Raw genomic sequence first — 24155 nt, 5'->3', positions numbered from 1 at the left:
TATCAGTTCATTCACTGGCTTCATCTTTTTCATCACTGTTTTTTATGTGTTATTCTGAACATGTATATGCCAGAATGTCTATAATTGCAATAAAAATTACTTCTTCCTGCACTTCATTGTAACCATCCTGTGTCCACATAAAAGTGGTCTTAGGAAATTAGTGGGGGAGCACAAGCTGACATCAAATGCTTAGACAGTCAGGAGGCCCCCAGCTGACACAGTAAGCTGCTCATAAGCCCCTACTGTCTGAGGAGACCAGCTGTAACCTAATCTACCAAAAGGTATTTGTCTTTCCTCATTCCACTCCTGTCGCTACCCCAATTACAAACAACTAACAACATGGCCTGGTCAGCTGGAAAACAGGTGTGAACTCCTCTTGTCTAAGCCGGTGCGTCATTAGTAAACACAGCTGTGATGGAAATACAGGAAGCCCAGTTGCCTTCAGGTGCAACCCCTTGTAACCCTCTTTAGCTTCTCACTGAAGACACAACAGTGTTTCCTGAAGAGCTGGGACCTGATGTCACTTCAAATGCGTCCCTCGCTACCTGTATACATCTTACTTTTATATTTAAGATATAGGGCCTTTTCTTTAACACTGAGACAACAGGGAGAAGACAGACTGCCAGTTTCCTAAAAGGTACAATTGTAACGTCATATTAATCTACTTGCACAACTTCTCATAATTTAACAGATCCAAAAATTGAAACGGCTGTGCGAGCCTTTCACTCTATATGTTTTAGTTTGTACAGGAGACAGACATAGCCTACAGTACAACCACAAAGCAGACTGTCACTCGGTGATCTTTTGCTCTGGTCTGTGGAGGATTGTTGACCAGACGCACGCAAGCGCGCGCTGGCGGCAACTATCATTTGTCTCCCCCTACTGCCAAGAAATGAGACTAAAAATGTGCAAGAACAAAACGAGTCCTCAAATTATTCGTGGCATTTTTGTCGCCATGGCTCAGTAGAGTGTGGTCTGGCACATTGTGAGGCTGTATTCTCATGGGATACATTTTCACCGAGAGGATTTAAAAGCTCTGAAATAGTAAGGCCTGAATTTGTCGGATAGCCAACGCGAGACGCGCCCATAGGCCGACATTGCAAACTTGGTTTGGAGTGTCATGTGAATCCCCTGAATGCACGTGTTTGTTTTGCACAAAAATTATACACTTCATTAAAGTATTTTTTCCCTTTATTTATTTGTTTATTTTTGTTTGTTTGTTTTTGTTTGTTTGTTTTTGTTTGTTTGTTTGTTTAAATTGAAATGTCAATGTTTTCAAGGGTTTGAAATACAACGAACATGGCGGGGAAGTTGTCAACAAAATATGCCTAGTGTGTCTCCTAAATTACCAATGCTGCTGTAAAAGTAAGACTGACATCGTAGCCTGTTTGCAAGCCAAATTTAAGTAATACTGTTTGCTTCTTTTCAGTTGCCACTGAAAATTTACGACTCTTTTTGCATGAAAAGAATCTTGCCTCAGTTTGATGGTTTTGAACAGTTAAACCAAAAAGCACAGAGATGAATATATTTATATAAATAACTGTGTGCTTTAGATTATGATTAAGACTGTCTACCGGATGGCTGTTTGTGGTGCACAAGTATACAATGAGCAATTGTGCATTGATGTATAGTACAAACAAATTAAGTATAAGTAATAATTCAAAAATATTAAAGTAAAATGTTTTTTCTTTTTCGTGTTTCTTGTTCTTTATTCACCTTGATAACCATTTGAAACCCGTTGTAGAACTTATCCATTCAATTTGATTATCATTTGAAACTCGTAGAACCTATTTATTCCTTACAGCCTTTACGTGCTCATGTGCTCAATAATCTTTTATGTTGAAGGTTTATAATACCGGAAGTATGGTTGTTGCTGCCGTTGGCGGAGCGGAACTCGGGCTTTACGCCATTTTGAGATACTCGCCAGTAACATAGCAGCTTCTTAAATGAGTGCAATGTGATCGATCTTGTCGAAGCAATGCTCATAACTTAGTCGTTTTAAAAAGCTTTTGACGCGCTACTGTTTGAAAGCTAAAATATTTTATATAGCATTTGTCTGCTTTAACCTGAATTACTCTTCCAGCCATGTCCACCGAGGGAACAGCCGACCAGGTAGCTACATGAAGCTGTGCTAATGGACAGGCTAACCCTTTTTAAAAGCTAGCATTAATCAGCCTATGTTTTATTCTTGGGTTGTGTAAGCCAGTTAAGTCCATTATTGCTTAAATATTGTTAATGCTTTTACAACGACTGTGTTAGCTACTGATGGTCAATGACTCAGTGTTTTATAGTTCCTAGGCCTCTTTGTGATGCTGTAAGTTTTGCTTGTCGCCATGTTAACTGCTTGACGTTATCTGTGTCGGTTATAGTTTTTCAGCTCAAACGTTGAGCCGTTTTTTCTTTATTGATAGGATTCACGTAGGAGTAATACGGCGGGTACGTCCCTGAAATAAAGAGGCTAAGATGCATATCAAATTAAGATGGGTATTATTTTAGGGTAGACTATCGAAATGTACGTGTCTGATTAAAAGACTCGAAGGAGCCACTGAATTGCATCCCTTTAAGAACTTCCATGTTTTATAGAAACTCTAGAAGAAATCCACAAAACTGAGCTTTTACATAAATATGATTTATTTTTCATATATGTATATATATATATATATATATATATATATATATATATATATATATATATATATATATATATATATTTTCATATATATATATATATATATATATATATATATATATATATATATATTTCATATATATATATATATATATATATATATATATATATATTTATTTATTTTTTTTTTTTTTTTTTTTTTTTCCCTAAAAAAATCCTTAAAAACTATAGAAGTAAAACAAGGATATCTAGAAAAAAATAAATTCTTCAGATTCCATGTTCAGTTTATGGGGTATAGTGGAACAAAATTGGAATGACATGTAAACATCAAGAAAGTGCACATTTTACACCATGTTGATAAAGACAGACAGTGTTTAGGGTTTATAGCATTAACTGAACTTAACCAACAGATGACAGGTCAACCAAATCCTTTTCCCCTTACTCCACATTATCCCTGTTTAGTGTTGTTTTTGAACTTCATGTTTTCATTTTTGAGTGTTAGATCTATGTGCCCGCTTAACTGTCCACCATATCCTAAGCATCCTTATGTGTTGAAGGTCTAGTCTGCAGAATAACCTGTTTGTCTTGTGTCTTTGTGTTGTCTTGCAGGCTGCTGCAGAGTATATACCAGAGAAGGTGAAGAAGGCAGAGAAGAAGTTGGAAGAAAACCCATATGACCTTGACGCATGGAGCATTCTGATTCGAGAAGCACAGGTTTAGTGACACAGAGTTGCATTCCTCGGGTTAAAGCAAACTGGGAAAATGGGGTGGGAGCATATGTGGGTCAGGGGTTACAAATTAAGGCATTTAGTCATCTTCTACCACTGACTGCTTCTTCTAATCTTAAATAGTGTGGTTTGTAAATTAATTTTTCTTCTTCAGAACCAACCCATAGATAAAGCAAGGAAGACATATGAGCGACTTGTCACGCAGTTCCCAAGTTCTGGCAGATTCTGGAAATTGTTCATTGAAGCTGAGGTTAATATCTTTTCTTTTCTTTAGAGTGCATGGCTGGGAACTATTCAAAAACGATCAACACTGTGATTTTCACACAAGAAATATGTCTCTGATTGAACTGAAGTCTAAAGTCGCAATTCTGGATTTGAATCAGTGGGCATGTGACCAAGTTTCGTAGCACTTATTCAACTTTCTGTTTTTTTCCAGAAAGTTGTTTACTGACCAGTGATTAGAATTAACAAATTCAGGCAGTCCTTAATCCAAAAGCATCCACTTTTCTGAACACAGGGATACATATGAAAATGTATGTGGGATGATGTCAAACTCTTAATTTGTCCAGCTTTCTTTGGACCCGTCAAGAATTGTGCCTTTAAACACAAACAATGGGGAAAAAAGCTCTAACCATTTTTCCAGAAAACCTTTGTTTCCAGGATTAAAAAGTCTTTACACACTCTGCATCATTTTAAATGGGGTAAAGTGCATTTGTTGCATGTTTGGTCTGCAACAGTATTAAAACTATTTTAACGGTATTGGAGTGCATTAGCCTTTTATTCACTTGTGGTGTCAATTTATTGCCTCCTGTGTCATTTCTTTCGGGTAATTTTATAAACCAATCCCTTTGTTATGTGACCCCACCCTTTCCCTTAGTCATGACTCCTCACCCCACACTCTGAATATACCAGACCAGTCACCCATTTGCCCCAATGCCATCAACAGGCTTTGCTGTACTCAATGCTATTAGTTACTGAGAGTATGATTCATTCACTGCACATAATCCTTTAGTGAAGCCTCCACTTCTGCATTTACCATTTGACACATTGCCTGCACAACATTTCCAGCAGCAGAATTGGGCCTGTAATTCTAAGTCCAAGAGGATTACTCCTGCTGCTAAGTCATGTTGGTGTATGTTGAGATTGTAGTGGTTGTTGTTTGTTGTTGTGGGGCTGCTTCCCCTTCCCCCTCGTATTCCCCAAACCCTCACACTCGGTCTCTTTCACCTAGATTAACCAAAGCAAGAGAAGGACAGATGTCATATTTCATAAAAACATGTATGTCCATAATTTGCTTTACAGGAGAAGTCTTAATGATTTGTGTGTGCTAATGAGTATCAGCGTCCCCAAGTCTAACTTATGTTCCACTCTAACAGAGATGACAGCTAATAAATCAATCAATCAATCTTTATTTGTATAGCGCCAAATCATAACAAATGTTACTTCAAGACACTTTACAAAAACATTTACAGGTTTAGACCCGTAAATGTTAATAAAATTTTATTAGCAGAAACCCAACATCAAGACAAGATAAGGAGTCTTATCTTAATCCACCATGAGTACAGGACTTTGCAGCATTTAGCAAGTTACAATGGCAAGGAAAAACTTCCCTTTAACGGGCAGAAATCAAAAGTTATAACCAGAGGAGATGAGACAGATTTTAAAAAAAGAAAGAAAAACAGCGATAAAGCAGTCCTGACTTGATGAAATCTCCAAAAACTTTTTTTTTTAAATTCATCATTAATTTGATTCCTAAATTGATTATAAATTAGTATATTAATTTATTGTATAACATATTTAACACTACCCCAGAAATATATGTTTTGTTATAGGCATTCAGTATAGCCTGGTCAGTCATGCGAGTTTGTGTTTTGAAAAAGTGAGAACATAATGAGTAATGTTCCAGTTTTACTACAAATACTCCTTACATTTAATGTAAACAATAAAATTACTCGTTGGTATTCAAATACTGCTCATCTTCAACTTTTTTTAATTGTGATTTGACTTGAAGTCTATTATTTAACCTAATTATAGTTTTTTAAATTTGCATCAGAGTTTCTGTTTACTTACCGCCTGAATCTATTAGTGGAGTATATTTTTCTGAACTGTTGAAACATAGAGATTTAAAACCACACATTGTAGCGCCACCATCATAGTTTAAGTCTGAGACCAGGGAGGGCTATGTTATCGTATCCTGTAACATATGTACATGCCTTAGTATTTAAACACATCCTCATTTGGTAAGTATATAAATGAGCCCTGACCCCTGTAAACTCTAAAACCCTCATGGCCTTAAAAGCACTCATTATCCACACTTTGCAATCTCCCCCATAAAAAAAAAAAATAACTACAGAGCATAGTGTATCCCCGTGTTTGCTTTAGAGTCTTCTTCCCCTGAGATTTTACTTTTCACCCTCCATAAAAGTAGCACACCAATCATAGCAAGTCTCTTCTAAAGTTTTCAGTGAGCTCAGTCTGGACTTTTCCACACACACTAACTGTCAGCTGAGTGTGATGAAATGTTCACCCTGTGAGTGTTGTCTGGATTTTGTTGAACTCTGATTTAGGCCCCTGTGATGAGATAAAAAATGTCACGTAGTGGGACGAGCATACCGCGGCTGTATTCTTGTGGGAATAAAAGGATGGGACACTTCTTTTGTTGCATTTGTCACATTTCATTCTGCATTTACAGTCTGAAATCAATAAGCAAAGGCAGTCATGTTTCTGTGTACTCACAGCTTGAAAAGAACATGGTTTGCGTCAGCCTGTCTAAAAAGTAGCCCTCCATATTTGGAGGAAATAAACAGATGAGAGAACCTTTCAGTTCAGCATCCTGCCCAAATAGTGAATATGATCCTTTTTTTTCTTCAAATTCTAATTTGACCATTTTCCTAATCTGTTTCTGATCTCTGCGTTCTGCTACTTTTTGCTTTCTCTTCAATAGGTTCTTTGTATAGGTATTGAGTTTTATTTTTTTAGATTTACAATGTGAGCTTACTCAACTAAGCCGATGATGTGATTATTTAGGTGTGTTTACAGTTTTCTTGGCAGCGATCTGCTGCATAGTTTGGAAGTTATGTAACCAGGTAGTTAGGCTAAGAGCAGAAAGTCAGGGTGTGGCAAACTCTCCCTTTAGAGAACAACATATAGAAAGAACAGTTTTATACCCTTAGGGCAGTTTAACCCTTTATAATACACAGCAGACCTATTTCCAAATAAAACTTGAACTAACTTACACCATTTGAAATCAGTGCTTATAATGTGGAGATTTTGCATCAATGTGCGTTACATATATGTCTGAGGCAGTATTTAATTTCATGTTGGAAGTGAATTAACTTGAAATAAACCTTTGTATCAGCTCGAGCACACGTCTTGTCTCATCTCATGTATTTGCTGTATCTCCATTTTTTAATGTAGATGGTAGCTTAGTGAGGGAGATGTGCTGTAGAAGGGATTAGGATTCTTTTTTTTAAGTACCCTTAAGGCTAACTTAAAAGCATTCTTTCATGGAGATCAAGTCTGAACAAACTTTTTTTTCCTTTAGTAGGTGTGTACAGTGAAAAGCACATTTTTCTTTTCCTGTGAGAGATTAATCCGGCCGTTTGAGTGAAATATTTGCAACTCTTAAGTTTTTGTATTGCACCTTTTTTGTGTAAATTGCATAAATTCCCCATAAGAACCTTCACTGTGACTGTTTTTATTGTAGCCTCCCCCTTTATATACATGTCGTGTACTTTTTGTACAAACAGAGAGCTGACTTTTTCATTTTTGGCCCTTTGCTTACCGTTAAGTTGACTGAATACATTGAGGGGTGTAGTACAGTTTTATCTGGAACACAGTTTTCTTATTTATCTAACCCATCAGAACAGATGTCTTCACTGGGTGTAGATTTTGTTCAGGAGAGTCACTCATCCAGTCTGACTGGTTGCAAGTGAGCCTGTTTAGTCAATATTATGCAAAGAATTCTTCATTGTGCAGACATGTTTTCCCAAGCTGCTCTGAAGTTTGTAATCTGTTTGCCTCAGTGAAGCCCTGTGAGCAGCCACCTCGCTGCTGAGCTGCTATTTACCTGCTGTGTAAACTGTTACTTCACGTCACTTCCAGGCTAATTTGATTTTGCCCTTCTCCTTTGAAAAGCCCCATGCATGTAGAAACAATAGGAAAGGCCCAGTGTGCCAGTGCCACGGTAACAGCAACCTCTCCTGTCTGTACTGGAGGGTGCTGTGACACCACTGACAAAAGCAGAAATGACGTGCTTTACTGGAGTGCTTAATAAGCGGACACACTCACCCAAGGCTGATGTTTTATACTGAGTTTCTGAATTGCTGCTTGTTATGGTAATATTTTTCCGAACAGGAGCGCTCCATCTGCATTTTGGCATTGTTTGTCAGGACTGTTTTGTAACGTGGTCATGCTGGTGTGTTTCTGGGTTATGTAGTGCAATCTACAGAGAAAATAAACCCATTCTCTACAAGTAATTTGTCATTCTTGTGTGAACTTCACTGTGTTGATCTTGGGGGGTCCTGTGTGTGTATGTGTGCGTAATAGGTGTGTGAGTGGGCACATTTGCATGAAAGCATGTAAGTCATCAAAGCAGAAGGAATTAACATTGCATTTACACTCTTATTTTCAGATCAAGGCAAAAAACTATGACAAAGTAGAAAAGGTAAGTGTCTTTGTTCAGTCCTACAATGAACTTAATGACTTCCTGTAGATTGTATGATCATTGTGCAGTAGCTGTAAGATTGTTGTATTTTTAGGGAAAGCTGTAATTTTGGGTCTTTGTGAGCTCGTACTGCATTTAAATGAGGGGCGTGTGCTTTGAGTGGAGGGCTCTTGAAGTCACAATGAAAGCTTTCAAGTACAGTAATAAAAAAAATACGAATGATAAGACAAGTATGATGCATCTTGATTTAGAATTGATTTGTTTTTTTTGTTTGTTTTTTTTACAATTACGTTAATCCCTTAAATTAAGATGCTCCAGTCCCCCCAAACAAGCTCCCAATCCTGCTGCATTCATATTAGTTTAAAGAACTCAGTGAAATGTAGGCCACATCTGAGGTCGGTTTAATGAAGCACTGGACTGAACATAACCTGAATCTTCACCAAAACCTGGCGCTAACCTCTGTGCGGTTTTCCTCAAACACATTTATCGCTGGTGTTTGTCCTTGATTTACAACATGAAAGTGGTTGGTGTAGTTAAAAAAGAAAAAATACAGAAAAAAAGGATGTTTGTTTTTATTCTGACTTCCTGTTTCAGCTGTTTCAGAGATGTCTCATGAAAGTGTTACACATCGACCTGTGGAAATGCTACCTCTCATATGTTCGAGAGACCAAAGGAAAGCTGCCCAGTTACAAGTAAAAGACGTGCTACTTTGTTGAGTTATCATTCATACCCTGCGGAGGTGGAGAAACAAATCTGACTTCATGTCTCTTTCTCCTCAGAGAGAAAATGGCCCAGGCGTATGACTTTGCCCTGGATAAAATTGGCATGGAAATAATGTCCTATCAGGTACTCTAATTGATTATTTTACCATATGTGTCAGATTTTATTGGAGAATGTCTTCTAACTGCTGGCCTTTTCTCTTGTAGATCTGGGTAGACTACATCAACTTCCTAAAAGGAGTGTAAGTATATCACTTGAAGTATGAGAAGCCTACATGATCTGTGCTCCCTCTCTTTATAATCTTTAATTGAATATTCTTGTTTTTTGTCTTTCCTTAGTGAAGCTGTAGGCTCTTATGCAGAGAACCAACGGATCACCGCGGTACGGAGGGTGTATCAGAGAGGCTGTGTGAACCCCATGATCAACATTGAGCAGCTCTGGAGAGATTATAGTAAATATGAAGAGGTCAGTGTAGCACTCAGGCTCCTAGCATTAACCTTTCCTCCTGCATGTTTGTTTAAATTGTTCGAATGAGAGCAGAGCTCTGGAGAATGCTAGACTGACTGTTTTGTGAACAGGGAATCAACGTGCACTTGGCCAAAAAGATGATTGAGGACCGAAGTAGGGACTACATGAACGCCAGGAGAGTGGCGAAGGTGAGACGTTGAAGAGTATCAACAATCTGCTCTGAACGTTTAAATGCTTTGTGTTGAAAAACCAGGCTTTCCTGGCAAACTCACCAAGGTTATCCTGTGGTTTGTGTGATTCAGGAGTATGAGACTGTGATGAAAGGGTTGGACAGGAACGCACCCTCAGTCCCGCCCCAGAACTCCCCTCAGGAAGCTCAGCAAGTGGAAATGTGGAAGAAGTATATTCAGTGGGAGAAAAGCAACCCACTGCGCACAGAAGACCAGACACTAATCACAAAGAGAGGTGCTTACTAGTCCTGTACTATACTGCTATACAGCAGTGTCAGAGTCTGGCCACTAGAGGGCAATGATTGACACTTTTGTCAGTATTTTTAGATGATGTGCTGGTTCTGTATGGTCATAGTGTTTAATGCTTCTGTGGATCTGTGTTTTAGTGATGTTTGCCTATGAGCAGTGCCTGCTGGTGCTGGGTCACCATCCTGACGTGTGGTATGAAGCAGCGCAGTACCTGGAGCAGTCCAGCAAATTGCTGGCAGAGAAAGGGGTGAGAAATAACCCCTCGTTCAGACTCTGAGAGTCACTAACCTCTGATGTATTTTGCAGATCAGCTTGTCATACTTAAAATGTGTTTATTTTTCTTTGGCTCTCAGGATATGAACAACTCCAAGCTGTTTAGTGATGAGGCAGCCAACATCTACGAACGTGCCATTGGAACTCTTCTGAAGAAAAACATGCTTTTATACTTCTCATTTGCTGACTATGAAGAGGTGAGTGTCCTGCTGTTGGTGGAGCACAAATTGGTATCGCCATCTGAGGAGGCACAGAGAGAGACTGATGCTTTGCTTTGTGTGCAGAGTCGCATGAAGTACGAGAAGGTCCACAGCATTTATAACAAACTGCTGGCCATTGAGGACATCGACCCCACCCTGGTGTATATCCAGTACATGAAGTTTGCTAGGAGGGCCGAGGGAATCAAATCAGGCCGCACCATCTTCAAAAAGGCCAGAGAGGATCTGCGCACACGTCACCATGTGTACGTGACGGCAGCACTGATGGAGTACTACTGCAGCAAGGTGAGAACAGCTTTAGTGTCACATTAATGACCTTGAGAAGTCAAATAATCCTTTTTCTCCAAGTCTTTTAACTCTTTCACTTTGCCTTTCAGGATAAATCAGTGGCCTTCAAGATTTTTGAGCTTGGTTTGAAGAAGTATGGAGACATTCCAGAGTATATCCTGGCGTACATTGACTACCTCTCTCACCTCAATGGTATGGACATGTGTGGTATAATGACAAGTGTATGCACAGACAAATAATGTGACTGTTTCAATAAGTTTGTTGTGTTGGGGCTGTGATGTGATTCAGCTGTAACCCTGTTCTTTTCTTGTCTCCCTGCTGCAGAGGATAACAACACCAGAGTTCTGTTTGAGCGAGTCCTCACCTCAGGGAGCTTGTCACCTGAGAAGTCAGGGTAAGGTTCAAGTTCATTGGAGCTGTCTGGATGTTAGTAAATACTGTGATTAAATATGTGTCTGACTAATTAAAAAAAATGTTTGCTTGTCCTTCACCTTTAAGTGAGATCTGGGCTCGTTTCTTGGCTTTCGAGAGCAACATAGGCGACCTCGCCAGTATCCTGAAAGTGGAGCGTAGGCGATTCTCTGCTTTTAAGGACGAGTATGAGGGCAAAGAAACAGCTCTGCTCGTTGACAGATACAAGTTCATGGATCTCTATCCCTGCTCAACTAGTGAACTCAAGGCCCTGGGATACAAGGTTTGTGAGTCACCCTTTAGTAATGACACTTGCTGCTCCACAGCTTCTCTCTCTGGACGGATTTTCTAACTGTCTGTTGTGTGTTTGTAGGACGTGTCTCGTGCCAAACTGGCAGCTCTGCTTCCAGAAACTGTGGTCACTCCCTCAGCGCCTGCGCTGAAGGACGAAGCTGACCGCAAACCTGAGTACCCAAAACCTGACACCAACCAGATGATCCCCTTCCAGCCTCGTCACCTGGCCCGTATGTAGTCCTCAGCTTTCCACAAATAAGTAAAAGTCTAAGGTCAAGAAAATGTCAGGGCAGAAGCATTATTATTTAATTATCGAGTAATTTTTTGAACAGTTATTTGGAGTACTGAAAGGAGTCTTTGTTTCTTGCATGACTCTCTGTCTTTGATGCAGCCTCTCTTTTCTCTCCTCACAGCTCCAGGTCTACACCCCGTCCCTGGTGGAGTCTTCCCAGTTCCCCCAGCTGCTGTTGTCCTAATGAAGCTGCTTCCTCCGCCCACGTGCTTCACTGTGAGTAGCAGAAGCTTAATTCTTATTGCCATATGATCATGTTCCAATTTACTGGTAATGACTAAAAGAAGAAAGCAGCTGTTTTTTCCTTAAATTCTAAAATGCAAATCTGCTTTTGTGTCTTGCTGCAGGGTCCCTTCGTTCAAGTGGATGAGATCATGGAAACTTTCAGGAGATGCACACTTCCTGAGAGTGAGTTGCACCTCAAATGAACCCTTTCTATTTTTAATTTATAATCTGCCTCACTGTTTAACATGCGGCTGGTGTATTTTGTCTCCTCAGCTGTGGATGCTGCGGTAGAGCTCATCACTGGTAGACAGCCCGATGCAGGAGGGGAGGGTAATGGATCCATGGAGAACCATGCTGTTGCCAAGTCACTGAAGAGGCCTAACGCAGACTCTGACGAGGAGGATGACAAAGGAGCCGTGGCTCCACCCATACACGACATCTACCGCGCACGCCAGCAAAAGCGGATTCGATAAACAGAAACAAACGCCAAACCCTTGAAGAATGTAATCCTAACAGGTGGTCCTAAGGGGTACACATACATGTCCAATGTTCTAAGTGCGTCTGACAGATTGTTTATCTGCTGATCTCTGTACAGAAGATAGTCATGCATTTACACACACACACACCCACACAGATACACATACAGTATGCACATCTGAGTGTTTTTTTTCTTTTTGTTAACAGTTTTTATTTTTAAAAACTGACCGTTATACTGTAAAATATTTTAAGCTCAACCTATGATTTTGGCACACAGTTCAGCTTTGGCCTTGTGATGTTCCAGTCATGGTAACGTGAAACCAAGCTTCTTCTTTTTTAGATAACTGGAAGAAACAGTTCCTTTCAATAAAAGTGGAAAAGAATTGAATGAGAGCAATTTTTTTTAAATGTAACTCACTTTCTTCCTCTGTGACAGCCTGGACATTTTGGAAAGACTTTAGTTTTAGCACATGCCAAATCATCACCACAAGGGGGCAGCATATGATTGTTGAAGGCTTAATCACCTTCTGGAAAAGTAATCTGAGACTTAAAGCAGACAGAGTGAGTCTATATATCTCTGAAACAAATGTCATCTCTTGATGAAAAAAGGATACCACCTTTGTTAGATGTTGAAATACATTAAATAAAAGGAAAGGAAAACGGTGTTCCACAGCATCAGGAGGTTGTCATATCCTCTTCATAACAAACTGCTTTTAAAAGTAAATGACACAGTCAACCTCTCCAATACACACCTGCTGAATGTTTTCATCTTTGTTTTATTATGATGTCCTATTTTTTATGGATTGTGAGAATGTGGTGGCCTACCTGTGAGTACACACCCTTTAACAGGTTTAAGAGGTCATTCCGCTGCCCCATGTTGGCTGGATCCCTTCTGTCTAACAACTTGTTTCTGAAAGGGGCAAAAGTTTACAGTGTTTTATTTTCTTGTAGTTCTCCTGATTCTGAGTTAAAAGAGTGTGGGAATTTTGTTTCTCCTGGATCCTTACAGAGGGGCTGTCAGCTAAACAAACCTACCAGAGAGCAGATACTCCACAGTAAGAGTCTGGTTATCTGTTTCCTGCATGTGTCAGGTAAAAATAAAAACAGAAGAACTTAACGTGCCTCAAACTTTAATGTTTGCGCTCTGGGGATACATTAGTTGACATACCAGATGTCATTAATTATATTTTAAATCTGACTGTACAAGTTTTGAGGTGGCAATGCTACAAACATGACTAGACGATTCTGTTTGAATTTTAAACAGACCTGACAAAACAAAAACAAGATGTGTGTGGTTTAAACTCAGTCTAGTAAATGCTTATGCACCAGGAAATATGGAAGTGATTTCCTCAGTTGATTAAAAGAAGCACACAGACCTCATTTAAAAACAGAACCCTGAAGATGCCCCTAAAACGTGGCCAAGGTTTTCAGTCCAGAACAAAACAAGAACAAAAAGCACATACAAACATCTGTTCTGCTGATATGTTGCTACAAACACAAAAAAACCAACGGGGTGAGTCTCATGAATGCCTCTGACTGTTTACGATAGCACAGCATCAGACTTTCAAATGTCCAGGTTCAAATATCCAGTTTGGGGTTCCTCAGACATAGCTCCACTGTGCATCACTCTGTACATGGAAACCACATGAACGGACTGATTTTCTACCACTGACACAAGCACAAAGAATACAGCCATTGAAAGCTGTATGCAGACACGAAATGCCATCAATGTGAAAAGAACGCTTAGTTTGTTTTGTCAGTCTTACTTTAACGACCAAACAATTTCCAGTTAGTGCCCTGCACCAAAGTAAATACGTCAGAAAAACATGGCTGCTTATTTAGACTCTACAATTCATTTTCACATTACTGTTCAGTAGTCTTAACTTTTTACAACAAAGCAAATAAAACCTACTTCCTATGATGCACATCATTCACATCATATTAGCTTTAAACCTGTTTACATCATGATACATGACACATTAAACAAAATAAATATCACTGTAACAACATGTTGATGCTGGATAATCTATTTCCAAAGTACTGGACAAAAATCTCAGGATGGCCTTTGTAAAACTGCCCCAACAGCCGTCTCTTCTCCTTCACACACAGATTGGGGTTTTCATGGACTGTCTGCAGTAAGGACCTGAGCTCCTCTTTAGTGGTTTTCTTTGCATTTTCACTATAAGCTTGTGTACTCAGTCTTGTGCAGAAAGTTGATCCTGCAGCAAAGAAAGACAGAGACACAAAAATCAGAGGGAGGGTAAAGATTTCATCAAACAGCAGTTTAACAACAAGTGTGTACGAAATAAAGGGGAGCAAACTGCAAACCTGCAATCATGTCCGGATCCTGTCCTTTAACGATATTCATTATTCTGTCACTGACCATCTTGTGCAATGAAACAGGAATCTAGTGGAAGGACAGCAGATTCTCAATAATGAACAGAACTGTTTTATCTTTTAGTCTTTTATGTGTAACATTGAAACATGTCTGGTTCAGAAATTCTCTTTTAAGTATTGTCAGAGGTCAAGGCTGCAGAACAGCTTCAAAACAACACTCAAAAAATGTTTCTTTCCAACCCCAGTGACTAAGACATGTTTATTGTTACATCCTCCTACACGACCGGAAAAGCACAGACAAAAGAAACACTTAAGAGCACTCACTTTGAACAGGTCACAGTGGTTATCCATCATGAAAAGGACCATGAAGTCCACCTTTCCTTTTGAAAGTCTTCCGCTGTAGACGATGGCACTCGAGAAAGACCTTTTCACCGCCATTCTGTTCTCAATCTGACAAGAGGATAAGTCAGTTAACAAAAATCAAACATCTCATGGATAAAGCCATTACAGATGCACTCTAGTGCTCACCTCTTTGTGCAGTTTGACCTCTTGTGGTTTGGCTGCTACTGCCATGAATCGGAGAAGTCTACGCAGCTCCTCTCTGCTGCGAGAGTCCTGCAGCTTCAGGCTCAGCTGCAGGGCCTCCAGAGCCTGCTCTTGTTTGCCGTTCACTATAAACACAAAGCAGATTGCAAAGATGAAATAAACATTCTCAGGGTCAAAATAAGGCTTTTGAAAACATCAGAAGAGATCTCACGGTGCCTCTTCTTACCAAGCAGCTCTGAGATGCCTGAGTGTATGTCAAACACGTGGTTGCTGAGCAGGGGAGGCTGTTGTGTGTGTCCATAGTGCCGAGCCAACACCTTATACAGCACTCTCTTACACTGCACCAGGTCCTCTGCACAGCCAGCCAAACCTCGGCTGACCTCCACCACCAGCTCGTCAGGCAGAAACTCAAGGCAGTCCACCGCTCCTGTCATCCACTCATCAGCTCTGAGGGGGGAGGGAAAGTAAGCGAAAGAATAAATCAATATCTACAAAACAGCAAAAACAAATGGATAAAATTAACAGTAACTGTAAGTTACAGCTTCCTCCTCATCAACATCTGACATGAACCCTGTTAAACAGGGTTAGAGGTTTTGCATCTATCGAGGCCATGGGTCTGCAACCTTTACAGTCAAAGGAGCCATTTTGCTTCATCTCACCTGGATCCATTTCATTCAGGAGCCGCAAAACCTTCTTTGTCTTCCCCAAAAGCCATGTGTGTAAAATTTTGAACATTTTGAATTTTTGAATTTATGAAATTGTAGAACTACAAAAAGAAGACTTGAATTTGATGACATAGCCTTTATTGATAATGTCATGCTACTTGTTCTTTTGTTTTTTTGTCTGCAAATTTCTTGCCATCAAGCATGTAAATTAAGATGGCACATTGGCAGTTCAACGAATCCATCCACACAGAATCAAAATCTGTATTTTCTTACAGGTTTTTCTTTTTGTTCATTTAGTGATCTTTAAACTCTTAAAATTAGAGGTTAGGTTAGATACAAAGAAAAGCTGTTGATGTAGGACAGGGGTGGTCAACATGAGGCTCTTTGCATTTCGGTGTGCAGCTCTTCGATCCATTCATAAAAAACAATTTGAGATCTATATATTGTTATGAGTAGTGGTGTGCTAATCAATCTAAAATATTGATGCCAATGTTGGAGTCAGTATTGGTCAATACTGCGGTGATGAGATTGATACTTAAGTTTCGGTTTCTCTTCTCTACATGTGCTCCTCTCAATCAATCATGTCCTCATAGCTAGATAGCTAGATAGCTAGATAGATAGATAGATAGATAGCTAGATAGATAGCTAGATAGATAGATAGATAGATAGATAGATAGATAGATAGATAGATAGATAGATAGATAGATAGATAGATAGATAGATAGATAGATAGATAGATAGATAGATAGATAGATAGATAGATAGAATGTATTGATTTCCCTTTTATGTCATTTTGTTTATGTGTGAGAGGAAGTGTGTGTGTAAGACTACATGTGTGATGTGGCTCTTTGTAATACCACTGTAATTTTTGTGGCTCTTGGTCTCTGACTGGTTGGCCACCCCTGATGTAGGAGGTAAAGTGTGAGAGGTGACAGGCTTTATTGCAAGATGTGATGCATATTTAGTTCATCAAAATGTTACATAATAATTTTGTGTACTGTAAAGGTTAGGGTTAGAATTGTTGTGTTTTTACGGTTAAGGTTAGGGTTATCATGATTTTGTTTAGTGTCTAGGTTTCATTGATATCCTTTGTACCACAAATAAAAATTCTTAATGTGAATAATATTTATTTAAAGCCACAGGTCAGCCATAGGTTAGGTTGCAGACCACTGATCTAGGTGCAGCTTTAAAACATTTTATTTTTTTAAGCTTTTTATTTTTTTTTTTGCTAAAAGTTAATTTTTCATGCCACTTGTGCATTAATGCCTCTGAACACTACTTGCAAACTTCTTCTCAATATCAGTTTTAAATTTTAAATTACATTTATTGTTACGAGTGTCATTTTTGGACTGTTAATTGGTGTTTCTAGAAGATCACATCACTAGAGCAATAAATGATTAACCTCAGAATAAATTTTGAGTAGAATAAAACCTTGTAATTGCATTAGATATTCATAAATAATAGAAAAAAATGGTCAAGAGATTAAAAACTCAGACTTGCACCATAAGTTAACTTTGATAGCTCACTGGGACTTACTGTGCCTCGCTGAAGGCCTTCAGGACCTCCCGATCCAGGTAGCTGGATGTATACAACAAGTCCCGGTCGCTGTCCATGCCGTGCAGGGGAGGTCGAGTTCTGTTTTTGCCCTCTAATAAGTTCTCCAACAGGGGGAGCTCTATAAGTTGCAAAAGTCTGAACACAGCCTGCTGGTGCCACACCTCATCCACAACTGTGAAAATAACAGAGCCATGAGTGTCATTGGTACACACAAACACAGACAAGTGTCGTCTAGTGCCTGACAACACAGCAGCGGTGTTACGTCAGTCAACTTACGCTCTTGAGAAAGGCCGAGGTTGATCATTTGAGGGGTGATGGTCGAGCTCAGGTTGAGGTTTCCAAGCACATCCTCCAGTGCTTTGTCTGATTTGACAGGAGAGTGGGTGGGGTAGCTCAGCACCTCTTGTCTAAAGAGTGACATAATAACACTAATTAGTCAAAGGGATAGAGAGAACAAAATAAAAACGAAGCATCAGGAAATAAATGGTTTCTAGTGGCTGTGATGTTGTTTCCTCTCATTTTAAACAGACAAACAGAACTATGGATTTTTACAAACTGAATAATGTTTCCACCCTTTCTTCTGTTAATCAACAGTACTTCCACAAAAACACATCAGGCCTTTACAGCAGATAAAAAAAAGCCCTGTTTATAGACTGTTAAGCATGTAGTTTCTCAGTCTTTTATCTCTCATTAGGAGACATCAGGCCTGTCCTCTGGTCTGCAGTCATCACTCTCACGACCTCACTAAGTGCTCAGGCCATGTGGTAACAACGCATGGTAAATGAATAATGCCTGTCTCTGGTACGAACATGTTAGGCTTCTTAAATTAAATCTGACACCCTCAAAGTACAGCAGGGTCATCAAAGCTTAAAGGTAAAAGAAAATATTTTGATAAAGAGTGATTTCACTTTTGTGTCTTGAGATTTTTATTACAGTTTCCTGTTACTAGGATACTGTCCGATTACATCATAGGTTGTATGTTGTGGGTATCTGACGTCCAAAAACCCCCCTTGAAATTAAAATTTATTTTGGAAAATGTTTAAGATTAAAACAGTGTAACAGATAGCATGTTAGCTAGCATCAGAAAATCGCTAACAGCTGAGTTAAGCCACTTATTAACTCCTGGCTTATTTACAACAAGCTATTACACAATATTGGTTCAGATTAGAATAAACACCTTTACCATCGCATCTTCTGATGTAAACAAAAGTGGGTGTAGCTTTTAGTCACCTTCTAGCTAACAGTCATTTATGGGCTAATAAGAAGCTGAACCTTAACGTTAGCTTAACTTAGGACCAGGCAGAAAAGTGGTATTAGTTTTCCACCTTGAGCCTGATATGAGAGGCAAAGGCTTCCTTATGAAAATGATAGATTTAAAAGTCTTTGTAAAGCTAGCAGCTAGCTAGGCTATCTTAACACAGAGGCTAAGACAAAGAAATAGCAAGCCTCTCTGTAATGAATATGCCTACTATCAGCTCTTAAAGGTCAGCCCTTTACATTCTCTTTCACTTAAATTAGAGTTAGCCCAAAAAACCAAAAAAATAAATTCATAAAGTATTGGTTTGAAATAGTCTTTCTCTTTAGCTTAAGTCACTAGCTGCTCATATAAGGATGGTATTTCACTGCAGAGTTTGCTTTAAGACGAGTTGAAGCAACAGTCCCAGTGGGTTTCTGTTTCTATTGTCTTTAATATAACGTAATGATTTTTAAATTAAAGTTTGAACTTTATACTCTTGGATGATAAGGGCCTTCCTGGGAATTGCAGACATGACTGCATGATGGGACTTCAAGAGTCTCAGGTCACGCCTCATTAGTTATTCCAGGCACTTGGTTTGGGATTAGCTGTGGAGGACGGAGAACAAAGCAAATCACAAACTGTGATCTGGAGATGTTATGACACCAGTCTGTACCTTCCACGTGACGGACTGTAGCCATTCTTAGTCCTGTTCATGCTCGGTGAGTCATAGCCGCTCTCTATGGTACTGGTGGAGTGGGAGTTCGTGTTAGCCAGCGATGAAGAGGAGGAGCTGGTCGATGAGTTCAGGAACCTATACAAACTGAAGCTGCTGTCCTCAAACGTGGCCTGTTTCTTCTCCTTTCCAAATACTTTGACACCCACTGGCTCAAACACCCTTGAGTCCATCAGGGCCTGGCAGAGACGGACTGCCTTATAGCGGGGGACGACATCTTCGCCAAAGAAACGGCTCATGGTGATGTGAGCCAACACTGCATCCACAGCCTCCGAGCCCAGGAAGCAGTCATGGTAGGACTTCAGGTTGTGGCGTCGGCGCTTGACCTCCACGTGGGTGTGAAGGTTGGAGATGATGCTGCCCCAGATGTAGGTGGCCCGGAAAGGCTTCCCAGCCATGCCTGGTTCTGATGGAGGAGGAACAGGGAGGGTTAGTGGAAGAATGGTGGGTGGGGAGCAATCAGAGAAGCAGGAAAGGAGGCCAGAAGAGGGACAGTTGGCTCTCCAATCAGCTCAAGGAGGCACATGACTAGACGTCTTGTGAGAACATGCAATATTTGTATTCTAAAAGAGGCACATTGTTATTTAAAGTCAAGTGATGACTGATTCATGTGTTGAGGAGCTCTTCTATCAACATATGCCTAAAAGAATTGGTTAATTATGCTGTCAGTCAATAATCAGAGGATGAATAATCAACACTTACCACAATGAATCATTTATTTAATTTGTCTAGAAGTGGAAGTAAGACTGAACATTTCAGTAGGAAGTAGGGAAAGGAACTAAATTAGGTACTTTTATAGGTACCGTCCAAAATCTGTCAAAAGTATCAGATACTGATTCACATAAAACTAAAAGGTACCGTGTTTATGCACCTTAATGCATCCTTGTGACTGTGAAAGAGTGGGAGAGTAATGCTGGACATGAACACAGCATTACTAGGTTATATATTGAAGAATAACTATGATAAGTTGAATTTTTTATGTGTTATTTTTATACAAATTGATATATTTTACCACATTAACACAAAAAAGTACCGAAATTTGGTACCGTTGAGTACCAGTACTGTTTGCCAGGTGCCGGGTATTGGTACCGTATCATTTCAAATGTGAAAGGTACCCATCCCACAGTACTGTGAAAAGTGTAGAACAAAATGTCAAGCATGCATATTAGATCATCATTTAAAAAGTTAAAGTACACTTTTTTTCCTCAAACATAGCCTAAGTCGTAACAGTTACTTCCTATTACACTGATTTAATGTGCAATGGATCATTTTGCTGAGATGTTTATGTTGTTATTTGTACAATGTTTAAGCATTACCAGCTAAGTTGATAAATGTAGCTTCTTTGACATTCTTCACAAAAAAAGCAAAGAAATTATAAAATAAAGCAAACACCAATAAAAAAGTAAATGATCTGTCCATAACCATGAGAGACTGTTGTTAATCAACACAAGACTCTCTTCTACTGTGGACGGCATCAGCCTGAGGGATCTTTGCCTTTTTAATCCATATATTAAATGCGTCTCATGGCTTCACAGGTCAGATTGCTTCTGAGCATGTCTTGGCGCCACCAACATAACGTGTCAGCACCCATGGAGGCAGTATTTTGGCATCACATTTTACAACGTGAAGAGGCGGAAACATCATCATCACAGCATCATCCATTCAATAAACAATCAGTGTTCCACACAGGGGTTTGGAAACACATGCAGGTTTTGTCACGTGCTGCCATCTGCTGATGTAAAACAGCTACAGATAAAAACCTGAAGATAGATTTGAGTTCCTTTGTAAATAAAAAACATATATATGAAATAAATATGCTTTTTATCATCCAATTCTATTTATTTTATTCTATCCTATTTTTATAATTTTACATCTTTAACACTCTGACTTTGATTTGAGCTCGGAGAAATACTGCCGCTAAAATCCATAAATGAAAAGACCAGCTGTCTGTTTTAATTTAATTCAAAAAAGCTTCTGGAAATTCAAAGATGTACAAAAAATCTTATAAATTCAAATGCAACGCCCTAAACAATCTCCAACAAATGTGCACACATTTCCCAAACACAAGTCTTTTTGGAGATCGACTTTTTCATCAATTGACTGTCAGATTTGACCACAGTTTACAGCCTCACTTACTATATGTCCGAGCACTTTCTCAGAAACTACAAGAAACTGTACTCTTTCTTTTCCAAACACACACTCCCTTTCCCCTGTGTAGTTTTTAACATAACTCAAGTCTAAGTTCAAGTCACTCTGTGTGGGTGTTCCAGCACATTGTCCAATATCGAAGCTTCTCATCGGAGAAGCAGCCAAACCCAAATTCTCTCCTGAAACACACTAATGCACAATATGCTCAAAGGAGTAATTTCATGGATAAAAAGCCTGAGAACCTAAAGTGAAGACAGGAAGTTATGCTTGAAGATAAATACAAAACAGGACTCTGACAAATTTTCTTACCACAACAGACACTCAGTGCTATCTGTTCACTCTGGTGTCTGCATCTATTCACACAAGGAAAAGGAGACAATGATCATATTGTGAGCCTCATCCCACATGAGATATGTTTCTGCTGTATTTTCCACTGGATGGGCTGGAAAGCGTCAATAAATCTGCAAAATTTTGAAGATGGCCCATGCAATCGAAGCCTGAACACTCTTCCATGCCCACTAACATGGGCTGTCTGTATTTGATCGTAGCTCATAGAACGAAAATGATTTTCGTCATCCAACAAAAGCCAGACCAGTGACAGGCAGCAGAGCAGGGCTCAGGGAGATGTTAGCACCACTTTCATCTCACAACAGGAAACCTATAAAGCCTGTTGAGCAAATGTTAGTGGGGGATCTGGGCCCATAAATCACAGCCTGCCACTGACAGCCAGGGTCCATGTTGTGATAACACAACAAGACAAATGCTATCATTGCCCCATCTGTAAAACCTAACAAGAAAAACACTTAGGAGAGGTACCAAAGTGAGCAGATGTTCACCATTTCCTTAAAAATAGTAAAAGACAACAGCTTGTGGCGCAAACATGAGGATTTATTTGTGATCTGCTGATTAATGATATCCATCTACGTCAAACTGTGTCTGCCTCTAGGGGGGAAGAAACTGTCCTAAAGCTGGGATTTGCATATAAGGGAAGAACAACGGGTGCTCCAGCAGAGGAACAAGGAAGAATACCTTAAGCCAGCTCATAACATTGCAGGGATCATCATTGAAATATTGACTCAAAAATGTCTTTGATTGTTTGAAAACTCTTGAGTCTGAACTACCTAAAACAAATGGAAGGAGGAAAAACTATGTTACCCAAATTGTGACCATTCTTTACAGACCTTGTAAAACTGCAGAAATCTCAGGGATAATAGAGTTTTTAGGGCTGGATAATTACCCTGCATTATCTGAAAGAAATCCCAGCTTTAGGAGTTAATGCCAGACCATCTGGAAAAAAAACTATCAGGGGTCCCTGGATTATAAGTCACACAATAAATCCGGATCCGATCAATATCCATTAAGGAAGAAAAGGAGTTGGGGTCAGGCATGGGTTGAAACAACCCTGGGAACCTGGCTGTGCTCTGTCACCTCGCGTTGCTTGCGCCAGGCTGAGATTTAAGCAGAGTTTGTATAGCTGACGCCAGCCTTCTTTTCCTGTGACTTTGCTCCTCATTTTAAAAACAATTCCTATCAGATCAAGAGGGTGGTGCAAGAGTGGCTATGACCTGCATTTCAGCCAAGGACAACAGTGGAGCAAGTGTTTGCACACATGAGTGGAGGTAAATAATCACAGTGGGAGCAGCATGGGCTACACATGGGGATCCTCCTCTGGTGGTTAAACAACACTCTCTGTAACATGGGGTCTATGTCACTACACAAAAAACACATCTAGTTCACTTTTCAGACTGCACCAAGCAGCTCTGGACTAATGCTTTCAAGCAATTATAACTGCTCTATAGGAGAAGCAGCAGGTTGTTAATAGCCTGTGGCAGATACCTTCATTCCTGCAACATGCTGAGACCAGAGAGATTAACTGATCCAGCCTCAGGACAGAATATATGCGCGGGCTATTTATTGGCCTGTGTGGATTTGAACCCTCACATCCTGTCTGACTGTAGAGTATGGGGGACGGTAAATGGAATCACCCTCTTCTAGCTGTGTTTTAACACAAACACACAACTACAGGCTGCTGAGTCTGCACCAAGGCCAGTGTCAGAGAAAAGAACCCGGTGATCTTGTTGAAAAAAAAAAAAAGATTTGTAAAACTTTAATTAAGCATTAATTTAACACAATGAAGCTATACTTGATTTTTCAGTACGGTGAGCGATTATATTGTCTGAGAAAACGCTAGCATTTATCGGAAATAACGTTCACAAAATGATTTAAAAAGCAATAAAGCCTGTTATTTAACGTTGTTTTTTTTAACATTATTTAAATAAAATAGGATTGCGAACACATCACACTATTAAAGTACGTCACATTAAAAATCTGCCGAAAAACGAAACTTTTTGTCGTAGCCACGTGAGATTTCTCAAAACAACTCAACAAAGCATTTCCAAAAAAACACCCAAACTCCTCTTATTAAAAAGAGCATTTCTAACATAATAATATTCCAGCCTATATATTTCATCATATCGCTTACAGGTTAGTGAATGTGTATTACCTGGTCTTCGGTGTAGTAAAACTTCCCTCCAGTGACTGGAGACACAGCCATCCAAACCGCGTCCTTAGTCTTCAATCCACACTGTGACGCACGCAGTTAACAAGAGTCAAGCCCGAAACTGTCCCCTCCCACTGCTGTACATTATTCATGCCCCAATCTGCGCCCTGCCGAGGCATTACCGCCTTAATGAGGCGCTCACTGGGTCCCTCATGTTTATCAAAAAGGGCACTGAGTCTCCTGTTCCTACACATTTGGGGACAA

At 39.6% G+C, this 24155-nt stretch overlaps 2 protein-coding genes across 2 annotated transcripts; one reads left to right on the top strand and one right to left on the bottom strand.

Moving 5' to 3' along the window:
* The first annotated feature begins 1881 nt into the window (after window positions 1-1881).
* On the top strand, window positions 1882-12988 carry cstf3 (cleavage stimulation factor, 3' pre-RNA, subunit 3). The gene is made up of 20 exons (XM_074666241.1): window positions 1882-2112; window positions 3239-3343; window positions 3512-3607; window positions 7991-8023; window positions 8618-8715; window positions 8803-8869; window positions 8950-8984; window positions 9082-9208; window positions 9322-9399; window positions 9514-9676; window positions 9828-9937; window positions 10044-10160; window positions 10248-10466; window positions 10559-10661; window positions 10794-10863; window positions 10968-11163; window positions 11254-11404; window positions 11588-11682; window positions 11814-11874; window positions 11965-12988. The coding sequence occupies exons 1-20, from the start codon at window positions 2086-2088 to the stop codon at window positions 12162-12164; spliced, it is 2151 nt and encodes a 716-aa protein (XP_074522342.1). The 5' UTR covers window positions 1882-2085; the 3' UTR covers window positions 12165-12988.
* On the bottom strand, window positions 12926-23975 carry depdc7a (DEP domain containing 7, paralog a). The gene is made up of 9 exons (XM_074666242.1): window positions 23895-23975; window positions 19184-19649; window positions 17550-17680; window positions 17253-17445; window positions 15278-15498; window positions 15034-15176; window positions 14830-14955; window positions 14497-14575; window positions 12926-14387 (listed from the first exon to the last, which is right to left on the bottom strand). The coding sequence occupies exons 2-9, from the start codon at window positions 19639-19641 to the stop codon at window positions 14164-14166; spliced, it is 1575 nt and encodes a 524-aa protein (XP_074522343.1). The 5' UTR covers window positions 19642-19649; window positions 23895-23975; the 3' UTR covers window positions 12926-14163.
* Window positions 23976-24155: the final 180 nt, after the last annotated feature.

The sequence above is a fragment of the Halichoeres trimaculatus genome, unplaced genomic scaffold (assembly GCF_033239565.1).
Source record: "Halichoeres trimaculatus isolate MK-OKI-2021-1 unplaced genomic scaffold, fHalTri1.1 fHalTri1_scaffold_3, whole genome shotgun sequence".
NCBI classification, from domain to species: Eukaryota; Metazoa; Chordata; class Actinopteri; order Labriformes; family Labridae; genus Halichoeres; species Halichoeres trimaculatus.
Note: the sequence above shows the minus strand (reverse complement) of the source record. Positions and strands in the feature narration are given on the sequence as shown.